The sequence below is a fragment of the Mandrillus leucophaeus genome, unplaced genomic scaffold (genome assembly GCF_000951045.1).
Source record: "Mandrillus leucophaeus isolate KB7577 unplaced genomic scaffold, Mleu.le_1.0 Scaffold7, whole genome shotgun sequence".
Classification (NCBI taxonomy): Eukaryota; Metazoa; Chordata; class Mammalia; order Primates; family Cercopithecidae; genus Mandrillus; species Mandrillus leucophaeus.
The window spans coordinates 2,692,772-2,715,258 of NW_012107585.1; the positions used below are offsets into that span (position 1 = coordinate 2,692,772).

At 46.5% G+C, this 22,487-nt stretch overlaps 1 protein-coding gene across 1 annotated transcript in view; it reads right to left on the bottom strand.

The window, feature by feature from the left end:
* KSR2 (kinase suppressor of ras 2) overlaps positions 1 to 22,487 on the bottom strand; it is a 523,630-nt gene that overhangs the window by 178,745 nt on the left and 322,398 nt on the right. Inside the window, exon 5 of the mRNA XM_011964399.1 lies at positions 21,673 to 21,857. Within this exon, the coding sequence (XP_011819789.1) occupies positions 21,673 to 21,857 (185 nt within the window). The remainder of the gene's footprint in view (positions 1 to 21,672; positions 21,858 to 22,487) is intronic.

Here is a 22,487-nt window from a genome sequence, read left to right on the forward strand (position 1 = left end):
TGTACAGCTGTCCTTCCGTATCCATAGGGGGTTGGTTCCAGGACACCCCACATATACCAAACTCCAATATGTTCAAGTCCCTAATATAAAATGGCATAGTCTTCATATATTAATAACTTACACAAAGCCTCCTGTATACTTTAAATCACCTCTAGATTATTTATGATACCTAATACAATGTAAATGTTACGCACATAGTTGTTATACTGTATTGTTCAGGAAATAATGACAAGAAAAAAGTCAGTACATGTGCATTACAGACATAATCATCCATGTTTTTTCAAATATGTTAGTTCTGAAGTTGGTTAAATCCATGGATGTAAAATCCATGAATACAGAGGGCCAGGGCTATTGTCCTGCAAAGCTGAAAATACTTATTATTTGGCCCTCTGCAGCAGTAGCAGCTGACCCCATCCAGCCATTTCCAGCCCATAACTTGTAGTACTGGCTCACTGGGTCCTTGTGGCAGCTCTATGAGGCTGGGAACACTTACATCATTAGTCCCATTTTATAGATGGACAAACAGACAGGTGAGGTGGCAGCCTAAGGTGACCCTACTGCTTGGGACTGGGCTGAGGCAGAGTCCCTGTGCTTTCCACTGCATCCTGCTGATGCCTAACCTCAGAGGGTCCTGATATGCCCCGTTAGGGTGCCTGCCAGGGCTAGCAGCCTCCCAGAAAGAGCTGCTGCAGGACAAGGCAATGGTTCCTGGGGTTTCCAGAGAACGCTGCAGCCAAAGCCTGGAGAGTTTGGGGAACAGGAAGTAAATATTCCAACTGGAAGCAGGCCAGGGTGTGCCAATTAACCCCAGGGATCCAGGACCCCAGGCTTGTCATGATGGAGTCAGCATCGAGTTTCTCCTGAAGGGGCGCGCCAGCACCCACCCTACAGAGCTCCTCCTCTGCCATCTGTCCCCTCCTTCTCACTCCTCAGTATTCAGCATCAAAGCCCCGGCATTGCTCCCAAAGAGACAGATGCTCTGACTTCTGAGGGGGGTTAGTCCTCCCTCCCTCCCTCAGTCCCCCAGCCACCACCTCCAAGTCTTCTCTGTCAGCGGCAAGGGTTTTAAGGAATGCAGCGCAGAAGGGCTGCCAGCATTCAAGAGGCTGTGAAGGGTAGATGGTTACAGCCAGGAGGGAGAGGAGAGGGAGAAAGAGCCAGGGAGAGGCAGAGACAGAGACAGAGATGAGAGATGTGGTGACCAGGAGAAAGAAAGACTGAGAGGGTGAAAGCCACACACAGAAAAGAGAGAGGAAGACAGGGCTCAAGGAAGAAAGTAACAGAAAAAGAGACTGGATGATCCAGACACACAGACCTGAAGACAGATGTGATGGAGGAAGAGGGCAAAGAGAGTAAACAGAGGAGGGCAGGCAGGAGGGAGAGGGGGCGCAGGAGCTAAGTGCCCACCTACGCCTGCCTGGTCATGCCCTGACTTTATCAGAGGGAAGAACAGCTTTAACAGAGGCCTTCGACAGAGCAGCATGGGGCACAGTAGAACACTTGCCACTTTTATCCCTGGCCAAGAAGAAGTTGGCCTGAGATGAAAAACAGGGTCTCGGATCCTGCCCAGAGACTGATGGGGCCAAGCCTCAGAGTGCGGATGTGTGCCAGGAGCCAGCACGGGCCCAGGGTGCCGTGGGTCAGGGGCTGTGGCACGTCCACCCGAGGCCTAGGAAGGAGCCTGTTATTTGCAGAAGGAAGAGTTCCTCCATTCAAAACGAGTAACAAAGAGGTAAAATCCCCAGGGTGAAAATCCGAGTTATCAAAGCTACATCCTAGGGGCATAATCACAGCCGGGAGGACAGGCTTTTGCGGCATGTTAATGATGCTGGAGATCAGGAGTGGGGCCAGGAGCACAGTCCTAAGGATGAGAAGGAAGGCTGACCCATCCATTTTTGTTCTAATTTTTAGTGACAGAGTCACTCTGTCACCCAGGCTGGAGTGCAGTGGCATGATCAGAGCTCACTGCAACCTCAGTCCTGCTGCCTCAGTCTCCTGAGTAGCTGGGACCACAGGTACACACCACCACGTCTGGCTATTTTTTTTACTTTTTTTTTTTTGTAGATATGGGGGTCTCAGTACATTGCCCAGGCTGTTCTCAAACTCCTGAGCGCAAGCAATCCTCCCGCTTTGGCCTCCGAAAGTGCTGAGATTACAGGTGTAAACCACCACACCCAGCCTAACTCTGTCTTTTTGAAGAGAAAAGTTCCAGTTACAAGAATCAGCAAGGGACATACCATTTATGGCAGGTCCAATGATCACAAACTGGTGGCCCCCATATATATGATGCTTAACCTGTGATGGTTTTTATTAAAAAAAAATTTTAATCCATTGCCAATATTTTTAAAATGATGAGATTATCTACGAAAATCTAGATGTCTGGCTTCTCTGAGAAAATTTGGATAATGTGATGACAATTTTTCCCTTTCCCATACAGCAATGATTGATGGGGACTGAGCATTGAGTGCCTTCTTTAGAAGTGGAGGAGGTGATCTCCAGTTTACCATAATCTCCACCCCTCCCTATTGTCTGACACCAACTGCATCCTTCATCTCTGATGACCCCTAATATCCTCAATCTGGATTTACTGAGTAACCATTGTGCCCCTAGCATAAGGCATTAGGGCTTCATTTATGCATTCAAAACATACTTGCTCAGGGCCTATGATGTAGCAGGCTATAGATATGAGGATATGGCAGTCAACAGAAAAGATAAAATACTGCCTTTATAGAGCACAGTCTTGTGGATGGGACAGATGGTAATCCTTAGCATTTCATTTCCTACAATCTTCACCATAACCTTGCCAGGAAGGTATTGCTATCACTTTATACATCAGGAAACTGAGGCTTGAATATTTTCTTATGCCTAGTGAGGTAGGCAGTTGTGTCTAGCGGTGTTACTGAAAATATTTAACCACCCTTATGGGGTGGCATGGGCCAAATAGAAACATATCCAACCAATCACGCCAAGCCAATGAGGAAATATGCTCAGCCAAACACAAAATACGCCCAGCCAATCAGAAAATACAACTAATCAATCAAAACATACACTCAACCAATCAGAAAACACACCAAAAACATGCCCAACCAATCAGATTGTATAGTGCTACAGACGCACAACATCTGAATGTCTGCCCTGCCTGTCTGTTTGCTGTCTTACTAGGCAGAGATAATGATACTTTGTCCATCTGAACAATTTCTAGTTTCCAAATGGTGATCACACACCTCCCAACAATCAAGTTTTGTGAGGTAGGCAGATGACATCAATATGCACATTTGTCAGATGAAGAAACCAAGGCTCTGAAATGTTGAGAGATTTAACAAGAGCCATACAGCCAGGGGTAACAGCCCTGGGAGGAAAACCAAGATTTCCCAACTCCTGGCCCAGAGTTTTGCCTGCATCCTAGAGGGCTTCTAACCAATTCGACTGCAAGTTCACTAAGGTCAGGGACTGTAACGTACATTTATTTGACTCCTCCCTGATACTCAGTATCTTATTTTACATTTCAGATGTTCAATTAGTACTGATCACTGCATTCAGATACGCTGTAGGGTGGGGCAATATCCAGCAGAAACCAATGAGGATTAAAGCTGACCTAAATCCAAACACCAGACAACAGTATCAACAACCACGACACTCAGGTACTGCTTCCTATGCAGCAGGCATACTGCTTAGGAGCCTTTCATTTCATCCCAATAATCAATCCATGAGAAAGGGATATGATGTCCATTATAAAGATGGAGAACCTGAGGCTTGGAGCTGGTAATATGTGGCAGAGATAAGATCTGAACCCAGGCTTGTCCAACTCTCAACTGCCTGCCTGGCCAAAGCCAGGATGCCATGGCTTTGCCCTGGGAGTGGGGCTGAGTCTCTACTTGGTACCATGATTAACTTTCCCTAGACGGCTGTGTGCTTCCTAGAGGAGTGTCAGGGGATGGGAGAAAAAAAAAAACTCCTTTCCAGGGATCACTGGGGAATACAGCCCAACAGAAACAGAGAACTAAAATGGTTTTCTGTACAATGATGGAGACACAGCCTGCTAATTCAGGTCATGAACTGATCTGGCCTGGGGTTGGAGGAGTGCTCCTCAAAGTCTTTGAAGACAGGGACCCCACATTATTCATGCTTGCTCTAGTGAACACTGGTTGTCAGCCTCCCCAGCATTCATTCTCTCTTTTAAGCAAATGTCATGGTTAATACTCAGTGTCAACTTGATTGGATTGAGGGATACAAATTATTAATCCTGGATGTGTCTGTGTGGGTGTTGCCAAAAGAGATTAACATTTGAGTCAGCCCATGAGGGATACAAAGTATTAATCCTGGGTGTGTCTGTGTGGGTGTTGCCAAAAGAGATTAACATTTGAGTCAGTGGGTTGGGGAAGGCAGATCCACCCTTAAACTGGTGGGCACAATCTAAGCAGCTTCTAGGGAATATAAAGCAGGCAGAAAAATGTGAAAAGGAGAGATGGGCCTAGCCTCCCAGCCTACATCTTTCTCCCATGCTGGACGCTTCCTGCCCTCAAACATATGACTCCAAGTTCTCCAGTTTTGGGAATAAGACTGGCTCTCCTTGCTCCTCAGCTTGCAGACAGCCTATTGTGGGACCTTGCGATCGCATAAGTTAATATTTAATAAACTCATTTATATATATATGTGTGTGTGTGTGTGTATATATATATGTATATGATTAGACCCAAAAATGCTAAGGACTCTACTTCTAATAGTATAGAGAACACTGTAGAAGAGCCGTAATTGCTCTTCTCTGTATGTCAGTTCTAATGGTGGGAATCACAGTCACTCAACTACAAAATTTAAATACAAGGGGAATAATTGGATCCCAAGGTGGCAGGGGCCAATGGCAGCACTCAACTGTCAAAGGTAAGGTGAGTGTAGCTACCACAATGGACAACAGAGGCACAGTGGCAATCAGAATACTCTGACTCTAAGTGAAGTAACTCAGGAATGGAAAACCAAACATCGTATGTTCTCACTGATATGTGGGAGCTAAGCTATGAGGACGCGGAGGCATAGGACACAAGGACTGATAGTCCTTGGCATGAACTGTTTAGAGAGTTATGCAAAATAAATGCATTTGAGACTCCTGATTCACTGCTTATGAAAGGCCAGGAGTTTAGTGACTATATACATAATACCTTTGACCATATGTGGAGAACCAAGGAACACAATGAAGCTGGTTGGCTGCTCCTAAGTTCAGTAGACAAAGTGATGAAATAAAATTATGAAAGAAATTATGAACTCAGGGATTCTGTCTCCCAGCTTCAGAAACAGATACTGAGCCTCAAATCTAGTAAGATTGCCCTGAGTGAGTCTTATCTCCTGTAGAGAAAGAGCTGAAATTGTGGAAAAACAGACATAAGCTCTTACCATGTGAGTGGCTGACCTGCAACGAAAGGTGCATGCACAGCCTCACGAGGTGTTTACTGTTAAAGTGAGGGCATAGATTGGAAAAAAATGAGACCCTGAAACTTGGAATGGGGATTTGTGGGAGGACCCTGATGAAGCTGGGGACACTGAGTTTGTAAACTCTGATGGACCCTTTTTGCCAGAAGGAACAACTTCCCTATCCCCAGTAATGGCAACATCCCCTCCCCAACCAATGCTGCCATCAGCCTTTCTACCTTTGTCTGAGGAGATAAACCCTGCCCTGCCTAACGCAACAGTCATGGCCTCCCCTGAGGCAGTTGCCAGGCAAAATAATGTTGATTCTCCTCAGGAGCCACCCCCAATACCTCTGTTTGCTTCTAGACCTATAACTACATTAAAGTCCCAGTGGGTCCCTGGAGGTGAGGTTGAGAGTGTGACCCATGAGGAGGTGCACTATGCTCTAAAAGAATTGTTTGAGTTCTCTAATTTATACAGACAGCAATCTGGAGAACAGGCATGGAAATGGATACTAAGGGTGTGGGATAATGGGGGAAGGAACACAGTTGGATCAGGCTGAATTTATTGATTTGAGCCCACTAAGGAGGGACTCTGCATTTAATGTTGCAGCCTGGAGAGTTAAAAAAAGGTTCTAATAGTTTATGTGCTTGGTTAGCTGAAATATGGATTAAAAGATGGCCCACTGTGAGTGAGTTGGAAATGCCTGGTCTCCCTTGGTGTAATGTAGAGGAAGAGATCCAAAGGCTTAGGGAGATTGGGATGGTGGAGTAGATTAGTCACTTTAGATCTACTCATCCCAGCTGGGAGGGTCCAGAAGATATATCCTTGACCAATGTCTTGCAAAACAGATTTGTGAGGGCAGCACCTACATCTTTGAAGAGCCCTGTAATTGCTCTTCTCTGTATGTCAGTTCTAATGGTGGGAATCACAGTCACTCAACTACAAAATTTAAATACAAGGGGAATAATTGGATCCCAAGGTGGCAGGGGACAAGTGGCGGCACTCAGCTGTCAAAGGCAAGGTAAGCGTAGCTACCGTAAAGGACAGCAGAGGCAAAGTGGCAATCAGAATACTCTGACTCTAAGTGAAGTAACTCAGGAATGGAAAACTAAACATCATATGTTCTCACTGATATGTGGGAGCTAAGCTATGAGGACACAGAGGCATAAGAATGATACAGTGGACTTTGGAGACTCAGGGGCAGTGTAGGAGGGGGGATGAGGGATTAAAAGACTACAGATATGGTGCAGTGTATACTGCTCGGGTGATACGTGCATCAAAATCTCACAAATCACCACTAAAGAACTTACTGATGTAACCAAATACCACCTGTACCCCAATAACTTATGGAAAAGATAAAAAATAATAATTAAAAAATAATACTCTGACTCATGTAGATCTCTGGCATTGGCTAATTAATCACAGTGTTCCTAGAAGTGAAATTGATAGGAAGCCTACTGCATTCCTACTTAAATTATACAAACAGAAAATTTCTGGGTAGAATGGACAAAAGACTAATTTGAATTATAAAAAAAAGAGAATCACAGCCCCTCAGTCAATTTCCAGACTTGAGCCAGTTTATAGACCCAGAACCCTTTGAATGAAGGGGAGGCTGGGTCCCTTGAGGAAGGACCCCATTATATTACAGACAATTTATGCAGTGAATCTTTCTCCCATCCTTCCCTAAGGAGACCTCCAGCCTTTTAACAGGGTAACTGTGCACTGGGGAAAGGGAAATGATCAGACATTTCAGGGACTACTGGACACTGGCTCTGAGCTGACGCATTCCAGGGGACCCAAAAACGTCACTGTGGTCCTCCAGTTACGGCAGGAGCTTATGGAGGTCAGGTAATTAATGGAGTTTTAGCTCAGGTCTGATGTACAGTGGGTCCAGTGGGTCTCCAGACTCATCTGTGGTCATTTCCCCAGTGCCAGAATGTATGACTGGCATAGACATACTTAGCAGCTGGCAGAACCCCCACATTAGCTCCCTGACTGGTAGGATGAGGACTATTATAGTGGGAAAGGCCAAATGGAAGCCATTAGAGCTGCCTCTACCTAGAAAAATAGTAAATCAAAAACAATATTGCATCCCTGGAGGGATTGTGGAGATTAGTGCCACATCAGGGACATGAAAGACACAGGGGAGGTGATTCCTACCACATCCCCATTCAACTCTCCCATTTGGCCTGTGCAGAAGACAGATGGATCTTGGAGAATGACAGTGGATTATCGTAAGCTTCACCAAGTGGTAACTCCAACTGCAGCTGTTGCACCTGTATCACATGTGGTTTCATTGCTTGAGTAAACTAACACATCTCCTGGTACCTGGTATGCAGCCATTGACTTGGCAAATGCCTTTTTCTCCATTCCTGTCCATAAGGCCCACCAGAAGCAATTTACCTTCAGCTGGCAAGGCCAGCAATATACCTTCACTGTCCTACCTCAGGGGTATAGAAGCTCTCTGGCTTTGTGTCATAATCTTATTCGGAAAGACCTTGATTGCTTTTCGCTTCTGCAAGATATCACACTGGTCCATTGCACTGATAACATTATGTTGACTGGATCCAGTGAGCAAGAAGTAGCAAACACACTGGACTTACTGGTGAGACATTTGCATGCCAGAGAATGGGAAATAAATCCAACCAAAATCAGGGATCTTCTACCTCAGTAAAATTTCCAGGGGTCCAGCGCAGCACTGTGGAACCTGTTGAGATATTCCTTTTAAGGTAAAGGATAAGTTGCTGCATTTGGCCCCTCCTACAGCCAAAAAGAGGCACAACGCCTAGTGGGCCTATTTGATTTTGGAGGCAACACATTCCTCATTTGGGTGTGTTACTCCAGTGCATTTATCAAGTGACCCGAAAGGCTGCCAGTTTTGAGTGGGGTCCAGAACAGGAGAAGGCTCTACAACAGGTCCAGGCTGCTGTGCAAAGTGCTCTGCCACTTGGCCATATGACCCAGCAGATCCAATGATGCTTAAGGTGTCAGTGGCAGACAGGGATGCTGTTTGGAGCCTTTGGCAGGCTCCCATAGGTGGATCACAGCAGAGGCTTCCAGGATTTTGGAGCAAAGCCCTGAGATCTTCTGCAGATAACTACTCTCCTTTTGAGAGACAGCTCTTGGCCTGTTACTAAGCTTTGGTGGAAACTGAACATTTGGCTACGCGTCATCAATGTGACCTGAACTGCCTGTCATGAACTGGGTGCCTTCTGACCCAGCTAGCCATAAAGTGGGTCGTGCACGGCAGCATTTCATCATCAAATGGAGGCAGCATATACGTGATTGGGCTCGAGCAGGCCCTGAAGGCACAAGTAAGTTACACGAGGAAGTGGCTCAAATGCCCATGGTCTCCACTCCTGCCACCCTGCCTTCTCTTCCCCAGGCTGCACTGATGGCCTCACGGGGAGTCTCCTATGATCAGTTGACAGAGGAAGAGAAGAGTAGGGCCTGGTTCACAGATGGTTCTGCACAACATGCAGGCACCACCCCAAAGTGGACAGCTGCAGCACTACAGCCCCTTTCTAGGACGTCCCTGAAGGACAGTGGTGAAAGGAAATCTTCCCAGTGGGCAGAACTTTGAGCAGTGCACCTGGCTGTGCACTTTGCATGGAAGTCAGAAATGGCCAGATGTGTGATTATATACTGATTCGTGGGCTGTAGCCAGTGGTTTGGCTGGATGGTCAGGGGCTTGGAAGAAGCCTTATTGGAAAATTGGTGACAAAGAAATTTGGGGAAGAAATATGTGAATGGAACCCTCTGAGTGGTCAAAAACTGTGAAGATGTTTGTATCCCATGTGAGTGTTCACCAACGGGTGACCTCAGTGGAAGAGGAGTTTAATAATCAAGTGGATAGAATGACCCATTCTGTCAACACCACTCAGCCTCTTTCCCCAGCCACCTCTGTCATCGCCCAATGGGCCCATGAACAAAGTGGCCATGTGGCAGGAATGGAGGTTACACATTGGCTCAGCAACATGGACTTCCACTCACCAAGGCTGACCTGGCTACAGCCACCACTGCTGAGTGCCCAATTTGCCAGCAGCAGAGACCAACACTGAGCCCTCAATATGTCACCATTCCTCAGGGTGATCAGCCAGCTGCCTGGTGGCAGGTTGATGATATTGGACCTCTTCCATCATGGAAAAGGCAGAGGTTTGTCCTCACTGGAATAGACACTTACTCCAGATATGGGTTTGCCTCTCCTGCATACAATGCTTCTGCCAAAACTACTGTGGACTCACGGAATGCCTTATCCACCGTCATGGTATTCCATATAGCATTGCCTCTGATCAAGGCACTCACTTTCCAGCTAAAGAAGTGTAGCATGGGCTCATGCTCATGGAATTCACTGGTCTTACCATGTTTCCCATCATCCTGAAGCAGCTGGATTGCTAGAACGGTGGAATGGCCTTTTGAAGTCACAATTACAATATGAACTAGGTGACAATATTTTGCAGGGCTGGGGCAAAGTTCTCTGGAAGGCCATGTATGCTCTGAATCAGCATCCAATATATGGTACTGTTTCTCCCATAGCCAGGATTCACAGGTCCAGGAATCAAGCAGATGGAAGTGGCACCACCCACCATCACCCCTAGTGATCCACTAGCAAAATTTTTGCTTCTTGATCCCAGGACATTACGTTCTGCTGGCCTAGAGATCTTAGTTCCAGAGAGAGGAATGCTGCCACCAGGAGACACGACGATTCCACTAAACTGGAAGTTAAAATTGCCACCGGGACACTTTGAGCTCCTCCTACCTTTAAGTCAACAGGCTAAGCCAACAGTGTTGGCTGGAGTGAATGACCCAGACTATCAAGATGAAACCAGTCTGCTGCTCCACAATGGAGGTAAGGAAGAGTACGCACGGAATACAGGAGATCCATTAGGGCATCTCTGAGTATTACCATGCCCTGTGATTAAGATCAATGGGAAACTATAACAGCCCAATTCAGGCAGGACTACAAATGACCCGGACACTTCAGGAATGCAGGTTTGTGTCACTCCACCAGGAAAAAAACACAACTTGCTGAGGTGCCTGCTGAAGGCAAAGGGAATACAGAATGGGTAGTAGAAGGTAGTCATCAAAACCGGCTATGACCACGTGACCAGCTGCAGCAATGAGGACTGTGTCATGAGTATTTCCTCCTTCTTTTGTTGAAAACATGCTTGTGCATGTATACACTTGTAATAAGAACATATCTTCATTTTATTTCCTTTTCCTTTATCATGTGACATAAGATTTATTGTCTACATATCAGCATTTAAGTATTGTTAACTTTATGTAATAGTATTTGGGTTAGAGATCGGTATATTTCTGGTTATATGGAGGATAGTTGTGGCCAGGCATGGTGGCTCACACCTGTAATCTCAGCACTTTGAGAAGTCAAGGTGGGTGGATCACCTGAAGTTGGGAGTTTGAGACCAGCCTGACCAACATGGAGAAACCCCACCTCTACTAAAAATACAAAATTAGCTGGGCATGGTGGCACGTGCCTGTAATCCCAGCTACTCGAGAGGCTGAGGCAGGAGAGTTGCTTGAACCCAGGAGGTGGAGGTTGTGGTGAGCTAAGATTGCGCCATTGCACTCCAGCCTGGGCAACAAGAGTGAAACTCCATCTCAAAAAAAAAAAAAATTTTTTTAACTTTTCCTTGCTCCTCAGCTTGCAGACAGCCTATTGTAGGACCTTGTGATCATGCAAGTTAATACTTAATAAACTCCCCTTTGTGTGTGTATATATATTATATATATAATATATATATATCCTATTAGTTCTACCCCTCTAAGAGAATCCTGACTAATACAGCAAAATTCTCCATTTCTAAGCCTCTAGGTTAGATCATGGCCCAAATAAAGCCAGTAAGTATCCACCCCATTTCTCTGGCTCTGCTGATTTGTTCAGAGATGAGAATACAGTCAAGCCTATGGATTCAGAGTGAATCTCAGATCTAAACAATCTTACTCTGCCGCTATAGACTAGAATAGGGGAGACTGCTGGGGCCATATTGTCTCCACATAGAACATAAAAGTGAAGCCATCCTAAAGAAGAGAAGGGCTGAGAGATAAGAGACTAAATCACAATATGAACAGAGCCCCTAGATCCAACCATACCTGAAGCACCTGAAGCCCACACAGCCTATGGACCTTTTAGTTATATGTGTCAATAAATTACCTCTATATTAAAAAAAAAAAAACAAAAACACTTAGGTTGGGTTGCCTGTCACTTGTAACCAACCATGAATCCCAGTCACCGTCACCACCATGCAGTGATGAAGAGCTGCTTATTTTTCAATCAACAAAATGATTTTGAGGGCAGTTTTTCTTGGACACTTGCCTTCCTAGTCAGTTAAGCAGGAGAACCATCCATAAATCCAAAGACTGCGTCCAAATCCAGAGACTTCAGTTCCTGCCTGGGTGATGCCAAGCCCAGCCAGTCCTGCAGCTCTGGAGGGCAACAAGTAGAATTCTTTGTCTTTTGCCATCTAGATCCTGAGTAGCTGAAGGTTCACAGTGCTGGACACAAAGTGAGTGCTCAAAAATGTTCATTGCTATCTATTCAAAACTATTGTGTATGTGCTAGCCCCATGCCAGGCACAGGGATGAGCAAGACTGACGTAGTCACTGCCTTCATGGAACTGATATTAGAGGAATGAGGCATGAAACAAATTCTCATATAAGTACACATATACCTGCACATTGTGCTAAATGCTTCTAAAGAAAAGTATAGATATGAGAAAAGGTATAACTGATCTAACTTAGAATATCAGCAATGCTTTCCCAAGGAAACAATAATTCAGACAGAAGTAATAATAATGAGTGGGCGTCCATTAGCCTAAGAGTTCATGTCAAGAGAGAGCATAGTTCATTGAAGGAATTCATGTGACAGGGCAGAGAGAGAAAAATGAAGCTAGAGAGAGCACAGGAGCCACCCGGGGTCTGGTGTGACACATTAAGGATCTGGGCTGTAGACTATGAACCGTGGGAGATTGTGGTAGAATCTTATCTCAATTGGGGTGGAGAGCCAGATTTTCACTTTGGGAAGATTACATCAATGGATTGGATTTGGGTCAAAGTGCATACAGGACGATCCATTTGGAAACTATTGCATAGTTTGGACCAGGGTGGTGATGATGGAGGAAGAGATGAAAAAAAGTGGAAGGACAGAGGTCACAGTCTACATCCCACGAACCAAATCTGGCCCTCCGCCTGTTATTGTAAGTCAAGTTCTATTGAAACACAGCCACATCCATTTGTTTTGGTATTGCCTCTGGATGCTTTGTGTGTTACAATGGCAGAGTTGAGTAGTTGTCACAGAAATCATACAGCCTGCAAGATTGGAAATATTTACTATCTGGCCTTTTACACAAAAAATGTTGCTGACCCCTGATTTAGAAGCCTCACTCAACACGACATGGAAGATGGGGCATCATGGAAGAGAAGGGTCAAAGTTCACACCTAAATATAGGCTTACCCAGCTGGATAGATGGGCAAGACAGGGCTGCCAGAAGAGGATCAGGCTTGTTGGGGAGGAGGGTAAATCTGATTGAAACAAATCCAACCCCCGCTGCAACACTACCACTTCATAGAAATGAGGTCAGGCCAAGTTATGTGCAGAAAGAGTATGCAACCTGGTGTCTGAAGGCATTGTGGTTTTTAGTCTTGCCTCTGATGCACTATGTAACTGCTGGCCAGGAATTTTCCTCTCTTGGAACATCAGTTTTCTCATCCACAGAATGGGGATGCAGGGGCATGGATAAGGAATACGAATGTCTTGTGTACACTGTACGGTTCTATCGCATAGAGAAATCAGCTGATGTTTTGAAATCAGCTGATGCTCAAGAGAGGGGTTACTGAGACAAAGGCAGTAACACTCAGACACAGGTCCCGATGCGGGGAAATGGCATTGCCCACTCTGGCAGCACATACCTGACCGAGGATCAGGACTTAACTCCAACAGACACAAATGGCTCCCTTGGTTTCTAATGCCAACCACTTACCTACAAATTTTGTTTGCCACAACTCCTGGTGAGAGCAATCATAACAAAAGGTCTGAGGTTGTCTATTGCATGGTGAACCCAAACTGTTTTTGCTAGGGCAAGAAGTACAAAATGTGTAGGCAGGGACAAGAGAAGACTGATGATAAGAACCCAGAAGTCGCCTCTCATGGAACATACACACCCACACATGCACACACACATACAGCTCATGCCCACATGCTTCAGCAGCCCTCCATACACACAAACAGTGTCACCATTTAAACAAAGACACGCTAACTTCCTTTGAACTTCCACCACTTTGTTGCTGAGCACTTGGAATGGCAGCAGAGACTGCTGTCAACCCTCTTGATATAATGGAGAGAGCCATTGGTTGGGCATCAGGAGACTCAGGTTCAAGTCCCAGCTCTATAGCCCTGGGCAAGTCCTTTCTACTCTCTAGCCTCAGTTTCCCCATCTGTAAAACAAGGGGCTGGACTCGGTGATTTCTGAGGCCCTTTCCAGCTCTGACATCTATCCTAGAACAGAGATTAAAAATTGGGAGCCCCCAAATAAAATATAACCCACAAACCCGTGGCGTTATCCAATATGGGCTTATACAGTGTCAAAGGATGTATAATTGGGTGCTAACATTTTTTAAATGGGAGAGTGCTTGTAAAAGTCAGGATCTCCAACTTCTGAACAAATCAAACAATCTGGCAGCGCAGCGCTGGGCCCACATCTCCACGGGGCCACACCTGCTGGGGCTGGAGAGCAACTGTCCCTGCCTCACCTCTTTCTTCTCTCCCCCACCTCAGGCTGCTACACTCTTTTCAGGTACTTCTTGGAACCCAGTAGGTATCTCAGAGAAAAAGCCCTGTTCCAGCTGGCATTTAAGGTGAAACTGAGACTTGGAACAGGTATTGACTTGCCATGATTATACAGATTGGCCCTGGTGCCGCCTTTCCTTATTCTTGTTCGGCAAATGAGGAGGAGGTCTGCGTTGGTTTCCTAGGGCTGCTATAATAAAATACCAAAAACTGGTGGCTTAAAACAAGACGGGTTTGTTCTCTCACTGTTCTAGACACCAGAAGTCCAAGAGCAAGGGGGCTCTTGATTTTCAAAGCAGGGTTGGTTCTTTCTGGAGGCTCTGAGGACATCATGTCCTCATGCCTCTCTCCCAGCTTCTGGGGGCTCCGGCAATCCTTGGCGTTCCTTGGCTTGTAGACACATCGCTCCAATATCTGTCCCTATCTTTACCTGGTGCCATCCTGGCATCTCTGTCCAAATTTCCCTCTTCTTATGAGGACACCAGTCACACTGGACTAGAGCCCATCCTAATGACCTCATTTTAACTTGATCAACCTGCCAACACCCTATTTCCAAATAAGGGCACATTCACAGATATGTGGGGTAGGATTTGGGCACATCTTTTTGAGGCCACAATTCAACCCATGACAAGGCCAAATCTACCTCATTAAATGGGTAGAAATGAACACACAAGAGGTTTGTTTTTGTGAACACACAACTCCTTTGAAACATAAAGACATTTAATAGATACATCTGCAACGGAATCATGACAATTTGACACACGTGCAGTCCCTTAAGGCCCATTGCTTCCATCCAGGCTTTATCTTCTGTGTCAGTTTCTGGCACATTGAGAGAAATTTACATCTGGAATAACTCCCATCCCATCACAGAGAAGCACGAGGAAGGCTGAAGGCTGGGCTCCTGGCTTCCCGGAAATCCATGGGGCAAGTGTGCAGGGCACAGAAGGACCTTAAGTCTCCTGATGCCACACAGTGCAGTTTTCTATGAAGACATGATATACTAAGAAAGATTCAATGCCACTTACGTAGGCATCCTGCCAAGGACATCTAGCCTGAGTCCAGCCAGAAGGAAATATCGGGCAGACCCGAACTGAGAGATGTTCTATAAAGTAACTGACCCCTCCTCTTCCAAGAGGCCAAAGTCATACACAACAACAAAGAAGGCTGAGAAACTGTTCTAGCTTGCATAACTGCTAAACACAATATGTGACCCCAGATTCGATCCTGTACCAGAAAAAAAAAAAATTGCTCTAAAGGATACTATTGGGGCGATAGATGAAATTGGAATCTGGCGAGATGAAAGTACTGATTCAATGTCAAGTTTCCTGAAATTGGTAACCTATGTGGTTATGTAAGAGAGTATGCAGCCTAGTCCCAAATGGTTCACAAAAATTAGAGAAAGAGAAAGAAAGAAGGAGAGAAAAAACCAAATGTAGGAAAATGCTAAAAAACCAGTGAATCTAAGTAAAGAGGGGCCTCGAAGTTCCCTGTGTTGTTCTTGCAACTTTTCTGTAAATTTGAAATTACTTCAAAATGAAAGCTTTAAAAAAAAAACTGTCACATAACCCGGGGATTCTGAAATGCCAGCCTGTAGAACTCCCTGGAGAGCTTGTGAAAACTCAGATTACTGGACCTCTCCCCAGAACTTCTGATTCAATAGGGCTGGAGGGGAAGAGCAAGAATTTGCATTTCTAATAAGCTTCGGGATGCTGCTGCTGCTGGGGATGGTGGTCTGAAACACATTTTGAGAACCCCTGGTAGAACCTGGTTTAAATTGTGGTCATGACCACCAAAATCACTAGGCAGAAAGAGTTAAGCTGGCTGCTTCTGGGAGGCAGGACTGGGGAGGGATAGTGCAAGAGATCAGTGCTTTTCATTAGGAACTGTTCTGTAGCGTTTTGTTTATTTCCAGGTTTATATATTTTAATGCCTGCAAATCATCTACATCCACCTGGCATGTAGCAGGTGGTCAGTACCCATTAAAAAACTGCTGGGACCTGAGTTTCTAAAAGATGCCAGGCAACGTGGTACCTCCTGTGTCTGCTGAGTCCTCAGGGGAAGAGGAGATACCAGCACCTACCCCAGCTCATTTTGGGGGAGCAAAGCCCTTTGGGTAACTCCAATAGGATATCTACTTTCCCCTTGGAATTGGCACCACTGAGTCCGGTCAAACCCAAACTGCTCAAAATATCTTCCAATTCTGAGACAAGACTGTGGTTCAGTCAGCAAACTTCCGTCAGAACATGAGCCTCTCCTCCCTCTCTTCTGGGGGTAATGAACCTTGGCCTTAAGCCTCATTAAACCCCATTATATAATCACCCCCATCCTGAGTCTCTTTATAACCCTTCCAGTGGCTTTCTTGGGAGCAGGCAGTTCTGCTCCATCAGTCTTTATTGCTACCTGCTGCCTTCCTCGACAAACCAGGCTTCTGACTCAGCCTCAAGGTACACACAAGGCCAGGCTATCAAATGAGGGTCAGCTCTCTCTTAGCTTGAACCCAGGACAAAGAGCAGGAGTTGCTTAGAGTTGGGATGAGCTGAGGGGCTGCCGTCTTTCAAGACACCTCATGAAGGACAATATTTCATAAGACCCAGGGCTAGTGGGTACTCCAGCTGGTGTCATTAAGACCAAGATGGGGAAGTTCTGGAACCCATCAGTCACTTGTTCCCCTTGGTAGCTGCTGCCCTGAAGCTGCTGCACCTGGTAGCTGTGTTCTCCCAACCCCAAGCCCCACCCAGAGTTTCCAAAACCAGCATTCTAAGTGAGTCATGGGCAGCTAATAAAGAAACACCCAGAAAACTGCAGGTGGCAAAATTACTATGTCATTCTTCATCTTCTACCAGAGATGTCCGGGATGGATGAGTCGCAGGAGCTTCCTGCAGCTTGTAATTTTGCCTCTGCAACTGCCTGGCCCCTACGGGGATGGCTACAACCTGGGACAACAGATCCCTAGAATAATCACAACAGAGTCGGGTAGAGCAGCAAAAGGCCAGTCAATGCAGGTGCTGCTTCCTAAGTGAGCACAGCACACCGACAAAGAGGCATCCTTTGAGCAAGGCTGTCACCCACAACACGCTCCCCCAGTGATGCAAGGGCATCGGAGAGAAAACTTGAGCATGCTCAGTTCCCTACCTGATGAGCAAGCAAGTTTTAATGAAGATGACATTGCAGTTTCACAACCTAGCATTGCAGAGTGGAAGATTCAAAAGGATGGCAAACTTCACCTCTTTCCTGACCTTGTGACCTTGGGCCAAGTGCTTAAACTCTCTCAGCCCCAGTTTCTTCATCTGTAAAATGGGGATAATAGTATATTATTATAGAGGATAGTGGAGCTTAAATGAAATAATAAAAGCAAACTGCTTTGTGCAATGCCTGGAACATTGTCAACACAATACATGCCGATTGCTATTGTGACCATGGTTTTCATCATTGTTGCAAGCCACTTCATCATGTAACATATGGCAATAGCTCCCAAAGCCACCCTTGATTGAGACTCAGTGCTGTAAGTACCAATCTCCATGCTAGGGAATTTACATGCATTTCTCAGTGTATCCTCACTGCATCGTTGCTGGGTAGAAAATAGACTCAAGAGGTTGATTTGTCCAGTGACTTAACAGCATCCAGTTAATTGCTTTAAACCCGAAATCACTTCTACCAGCCAGTAATGAATGATGACAATTATTTCTTCCATCTAGGTGGCACTCTTTCATTCTGAAGTCGGCTTTCTTTAGGGGATTTAAGACAGCCTGACCTTCACCAGCTGGGATCAGAGATAGAAAATAAGGAGCTCACAAGCTTGCAGACTGGTGGAGTAAAGATGATCCATTGGTGAAGAGCACCTAACCAAACCACCAGAGCATGGTGGCCCACCCAAACGCAACACAGAGTAAATACAGCAAGGGTGGAGAGATAAGTCCACTGATCTCTATTTCTCTGGGAAGCAGGTTCATTTGAGTCAACATCTCCCATGGTGAACAGAAGCATCTCATGTCTTTCATACTAGCCCTACCTGAGTGAGGCTGTGAACCCCAAGGGCTGGTGAACCTTGGAGACAGATTCCTCCATCAGCGAAGGCTCCTGCCATTCCCCTCCCTCCCTTTCCTCACTTGCCACTCCCAGGCCAGAGGACTAGGGTAAGCCCCAAGAAGGTGATTTCCTTCTCATGCCCCACTCGAGGTGGCTGGGCACCCTGAGGTTGTGAGGCTCGGCCACACTACAGCCAGATCTGCCTAACGCTGTCCCCAGGCATTATCATCATGGGGGAACAAGATGGCGTGTCACCGCCCTTCACAGTGCAGACCAGAGCCAGAGCCGACAGTGACAAACAGGCAGACAGACTGAGCCGGGCATGGATGCAGCCCCAGAGGCCCCCTTGGCTGGGTCAGCAGGAGGAAGGCTGCCACCAGGGTCCAAAAGCAGGGAGTTCTCTTCTGAAATTCACAGTGGTGGGGGAATGGGAACGATTACAAACAAGGAGGAGCCAGCACCCGGTAGCTGTGTTCTCCCAACCCCAAGCCCCACCCAGAGTCCCCAGAACCAGCATTCTAAGTGCGTCAAAAGATTTGCCTAGGAAATCTCAGTGGGTAGACCTCAGAGTCACTGAAATGGACCCTCAGGGAGTGCATACCCCTGGGGAAACTAAGACCCAGATAGAGAAAGGAACTTGCTGCATTGAAGTGATACAATGCAGGCTAGATTGCATGTGGATTCAGAAGGGATCCCACGGACAAGTTCATGCACCACTCTGAGCCTCAGTTTCTTGATCTGTAACATGGGAATTCTAATACCTGCCTCACAGACTGGGGCGAGTCTTAACTGAAATAGTGCAGCTGACACACCAGGCAGAGACAGAGGCCACACAGGCAACGGGCAGCAACACTGAAATTCCAACAGAGAGCATCTCATTTCCCAGACTGGAACCTGCCGCACCACACCAGGCTGCCTCTCTTCCTGTTACTTGTTAGAATCAACAGATAGGGAACTGGTCCCTGGGGTTTCAGCTAATAGTTGGGTTACACACTCATTTTTCCACTGAGACTCAAATGCTATCTTTCTTCTTTCTGGGAGATCAGAGAGCAACTTCTTTGCACACAAGAACCAAGACTGTCCAAGAGGCAGTTGTGCTCCTGGTGCCTCATACTGCTGGGAGCTGCCTTTTAATTAAGGACTTTGCTTCTGTCCACAGGCAAGCAGAAAAGCTTTTCCTCTTAGGTGGAGACTAGGGCAGGAACAAAAAGTTAGAAGCCACAATGAATCCTCAAAAACTCTTTGGTAGGGACAGGGGCTCAAATGTTCAAATCCATGGGGGTTTTTTGGGGGGTTTTTTTTGTTTGTTTTTGTTTTTTCAAAGCAGGAGGGAGATGTTTTTACTCTGGCCAAAACTAAAATGCAGAGCAGTGGTCAAACCCCTGGAGGGGGCCCTGCTGACATTTACTCATAGGATGGCGATGACCAAGGACAGATGGCTGCTACAGGCAGCCACCCAGAGTCATGCCAAGGCAAATGCCAAGCACCCTTAGGGCCATGGGTAAGTGGGGAAGGGGAGTAAACTGCAAGGCATTTAGCCACAGAAGCCCCAAATTAACCATCAGACCACAGGCTGTAAGTGCTTCAAGAATAAAACATCATCATAAAAGCCACCATTTATTATGGACCTACTGTGTGCCAGGAACTGTGCAGAAGGCTTGGCATGCATGAGCTCATCTAATCCTCACAACTATCTACAAGGTGAACCTCTTAGTGTCCCCATTTTACAGATGAGGAAACAGGTTCAGAGGCTTTGAATTCACTTGAGGTCACGCACAATTGCTTAAAAGTAGAATAACTGGGGTTCAAACCCAGGCATCTGTTCCTGGTTGTGACATCTGCCTCACCTGGCTGTTGCTACACACTGGACATGTCACTATCATGCTTTTCTTCATCCACGCTCATGCAGTCACTCTCTTTGACTACCACGCAGGCCCACCCTCATGAAGGGTGCTCTCTCTGGCAGTGATTTCTCTGGACAAATTAATAAATTGGCTTTCTGGTGTGGACCTGTGAGTCATGGGTGCTATTTTAGCTTGCTCGATTTAGAGCCTGACTAACCTGGGCACTGAGACAAGGCAGTCTCTGGATTGACCCCTATATGATGTCCACATGGTTTATCAGTCTACACCCTCAGCTGATTCCTACCATGGATGCGCCATATACACCCGTGGGCTATAAACCAAGCTCACCATCCGGGCCCGAGCCTAACCATCTAGCTGGATGTTGGATATTACATGTGCCTTTTTTTCCAGGCAAGAATTAATAGATCTTGCCAAATTCTCAACATGTAGGAACCCTTATGTGAAAGTAATGAAGAAAATCCCACATTTAGAGAAAGGCATTCTGCTGGCTATTTGAGCAGTCATGGTTATCAAATGATGCATGATGTGTTAGAAATAACCCAATTCAAATCCCAGCTCAAATACTCAACACCTGTGTGACTTTGAGCAAGTTCTTTGACGTCCCTGGGCCTCAGTTTCCCCTTATGTACAATGGGAATAATCCATCTGCACGAGGGATTGTTGCAAGAACTAAATGGGGCCCTGCCTGTGAGTGATTAGCATGTATCAGTGCTCAGTGAACACGTCTCATCATTTCTCAGAGCAGCAACACAACGTGCACAGCCTGTGGCTGAATTAAGGGCCAAGGGTTATGTCTTCTACATTCTCAGAGCCCTTCCTTTTCTTGAGCAATCAATCAATAAAAGTTGTTGTCTTGGCTGGAGGACTGGTTGGGCTTTATTCAGGGGGGTGGCCCCTCTGACCATGTCTGTGTCTGTTCAGCAAATCGGGCCTCTGGGTGGAGAAGATTAAACACCTTCTGAAACCTCAGCCCTCCATCACCAAAAAGTTCCATTTCTGCTCCAAGTAATAACCACCCTGTCTCCAGCAGAAATTCATATGAGCAGAGAGTAAACCACCCCAGGCCATGCTCAACCCCATTTGAACCCAAATACATCTTTGAGATGGAAAGGTTATATATGTTGACCTGAGTGGGGAAAAAAATACAAAACTGAATCATAGATGCCTTAGCCACAGCGGCCAAGAAAAGTCCTGTAATCAGACAGCTGAGAGACAGCGGGGAGGAGGGAGAGAGAGGGCGGGTGCTTCCCTGAATGCCTGCTTGCTTTCCTCTATCTTTCCTTCACACCTGCAAGGGAAAGAACGGGAACCAGGGACCAATGACAACACCCAGTCAACCTCCCCAGCATCAATGATGCCCCCCTCCAAAACCATCCAAATGGATGTGAGTGGCACAGGCAGATGTTGGGCGGGGGGAGCCATGGGCAGAGCATGGGTGAAGCTCTATCAGTGAGCATTTTACAAGCCCTCGAGATAAAGAAAAGAGAGTTTGCACCTGGCGCAGAGGACAGCAGGTGCCGGGGAGAAGGAGGTGGCGCGGCCGGCGTCCCCAGTGCAGCCCGGCGGGGGACTTACTTGCAGAGAAGTTGGCCTCGGTGTGCACAGGAGGGGTGGAAGGCAGGAAAGGTGCGTGTCCCACAAAGAAGGAGCGGAGGGAGCGCTCGGACAGCAGTGGGGAGCGCTGCTGAGAGGGGATGTTCTCGCAGCTGCCTACACTGCTGTGGATCTTGAGATTCAAGGGTTTGCTCTTCTTCTTGGCTCTGAAAGGGAGACAGAAAAAGAGGAAAAAGAAATATATCCATAGGTGCGCAAAGTTACAGCAGGGAGGCCCAGACTTGTGTTTCCCATGAGGGATCCAAAAACCCACAGGGAGAAATTAGAAGAGCCACAGGCTTTTAGGTAGAGACACAAGGCTGGGCAACAAGGGTTTGCCCTCTCACCCCTAGGTCCCTCTGAGAAGCTCATTCTGCCATGGAGCACAAGCAAACACTTCAGCCATTCTTTTTCGCCCAGCTCCCTAGAGAAGCTCCAGAGAGCCAGGGTCAAGTTCAGCTTCCAACTCCAATCCCACAACTTTTGCCTAAACATCTTGAGTCCCCAGAGCTCCAAGCCCCCAACCTGTGGCCAAGCTGCCCTTTGGCCATTTGACAAAAAGAGCAAATCCCAGGCTGTCCTCAAGTGAGTCCAGATCTGTGTCAAGGTGGCATTCACCATCTACATGCTTCATCCCCAAATCCACTGCCCTTCCTCCAGGGAACAATGATCAGTGCATTTCTGTAGATGTTAAGCCTGACGACTTTCAAGAGATCTAAGTAGACTAAGCCTTCGGTAGGATCCCAGTGCCTCTTCTGCAAATGCTTCCTCTTGCTCAGAACTTCTAGTGCTGGGCT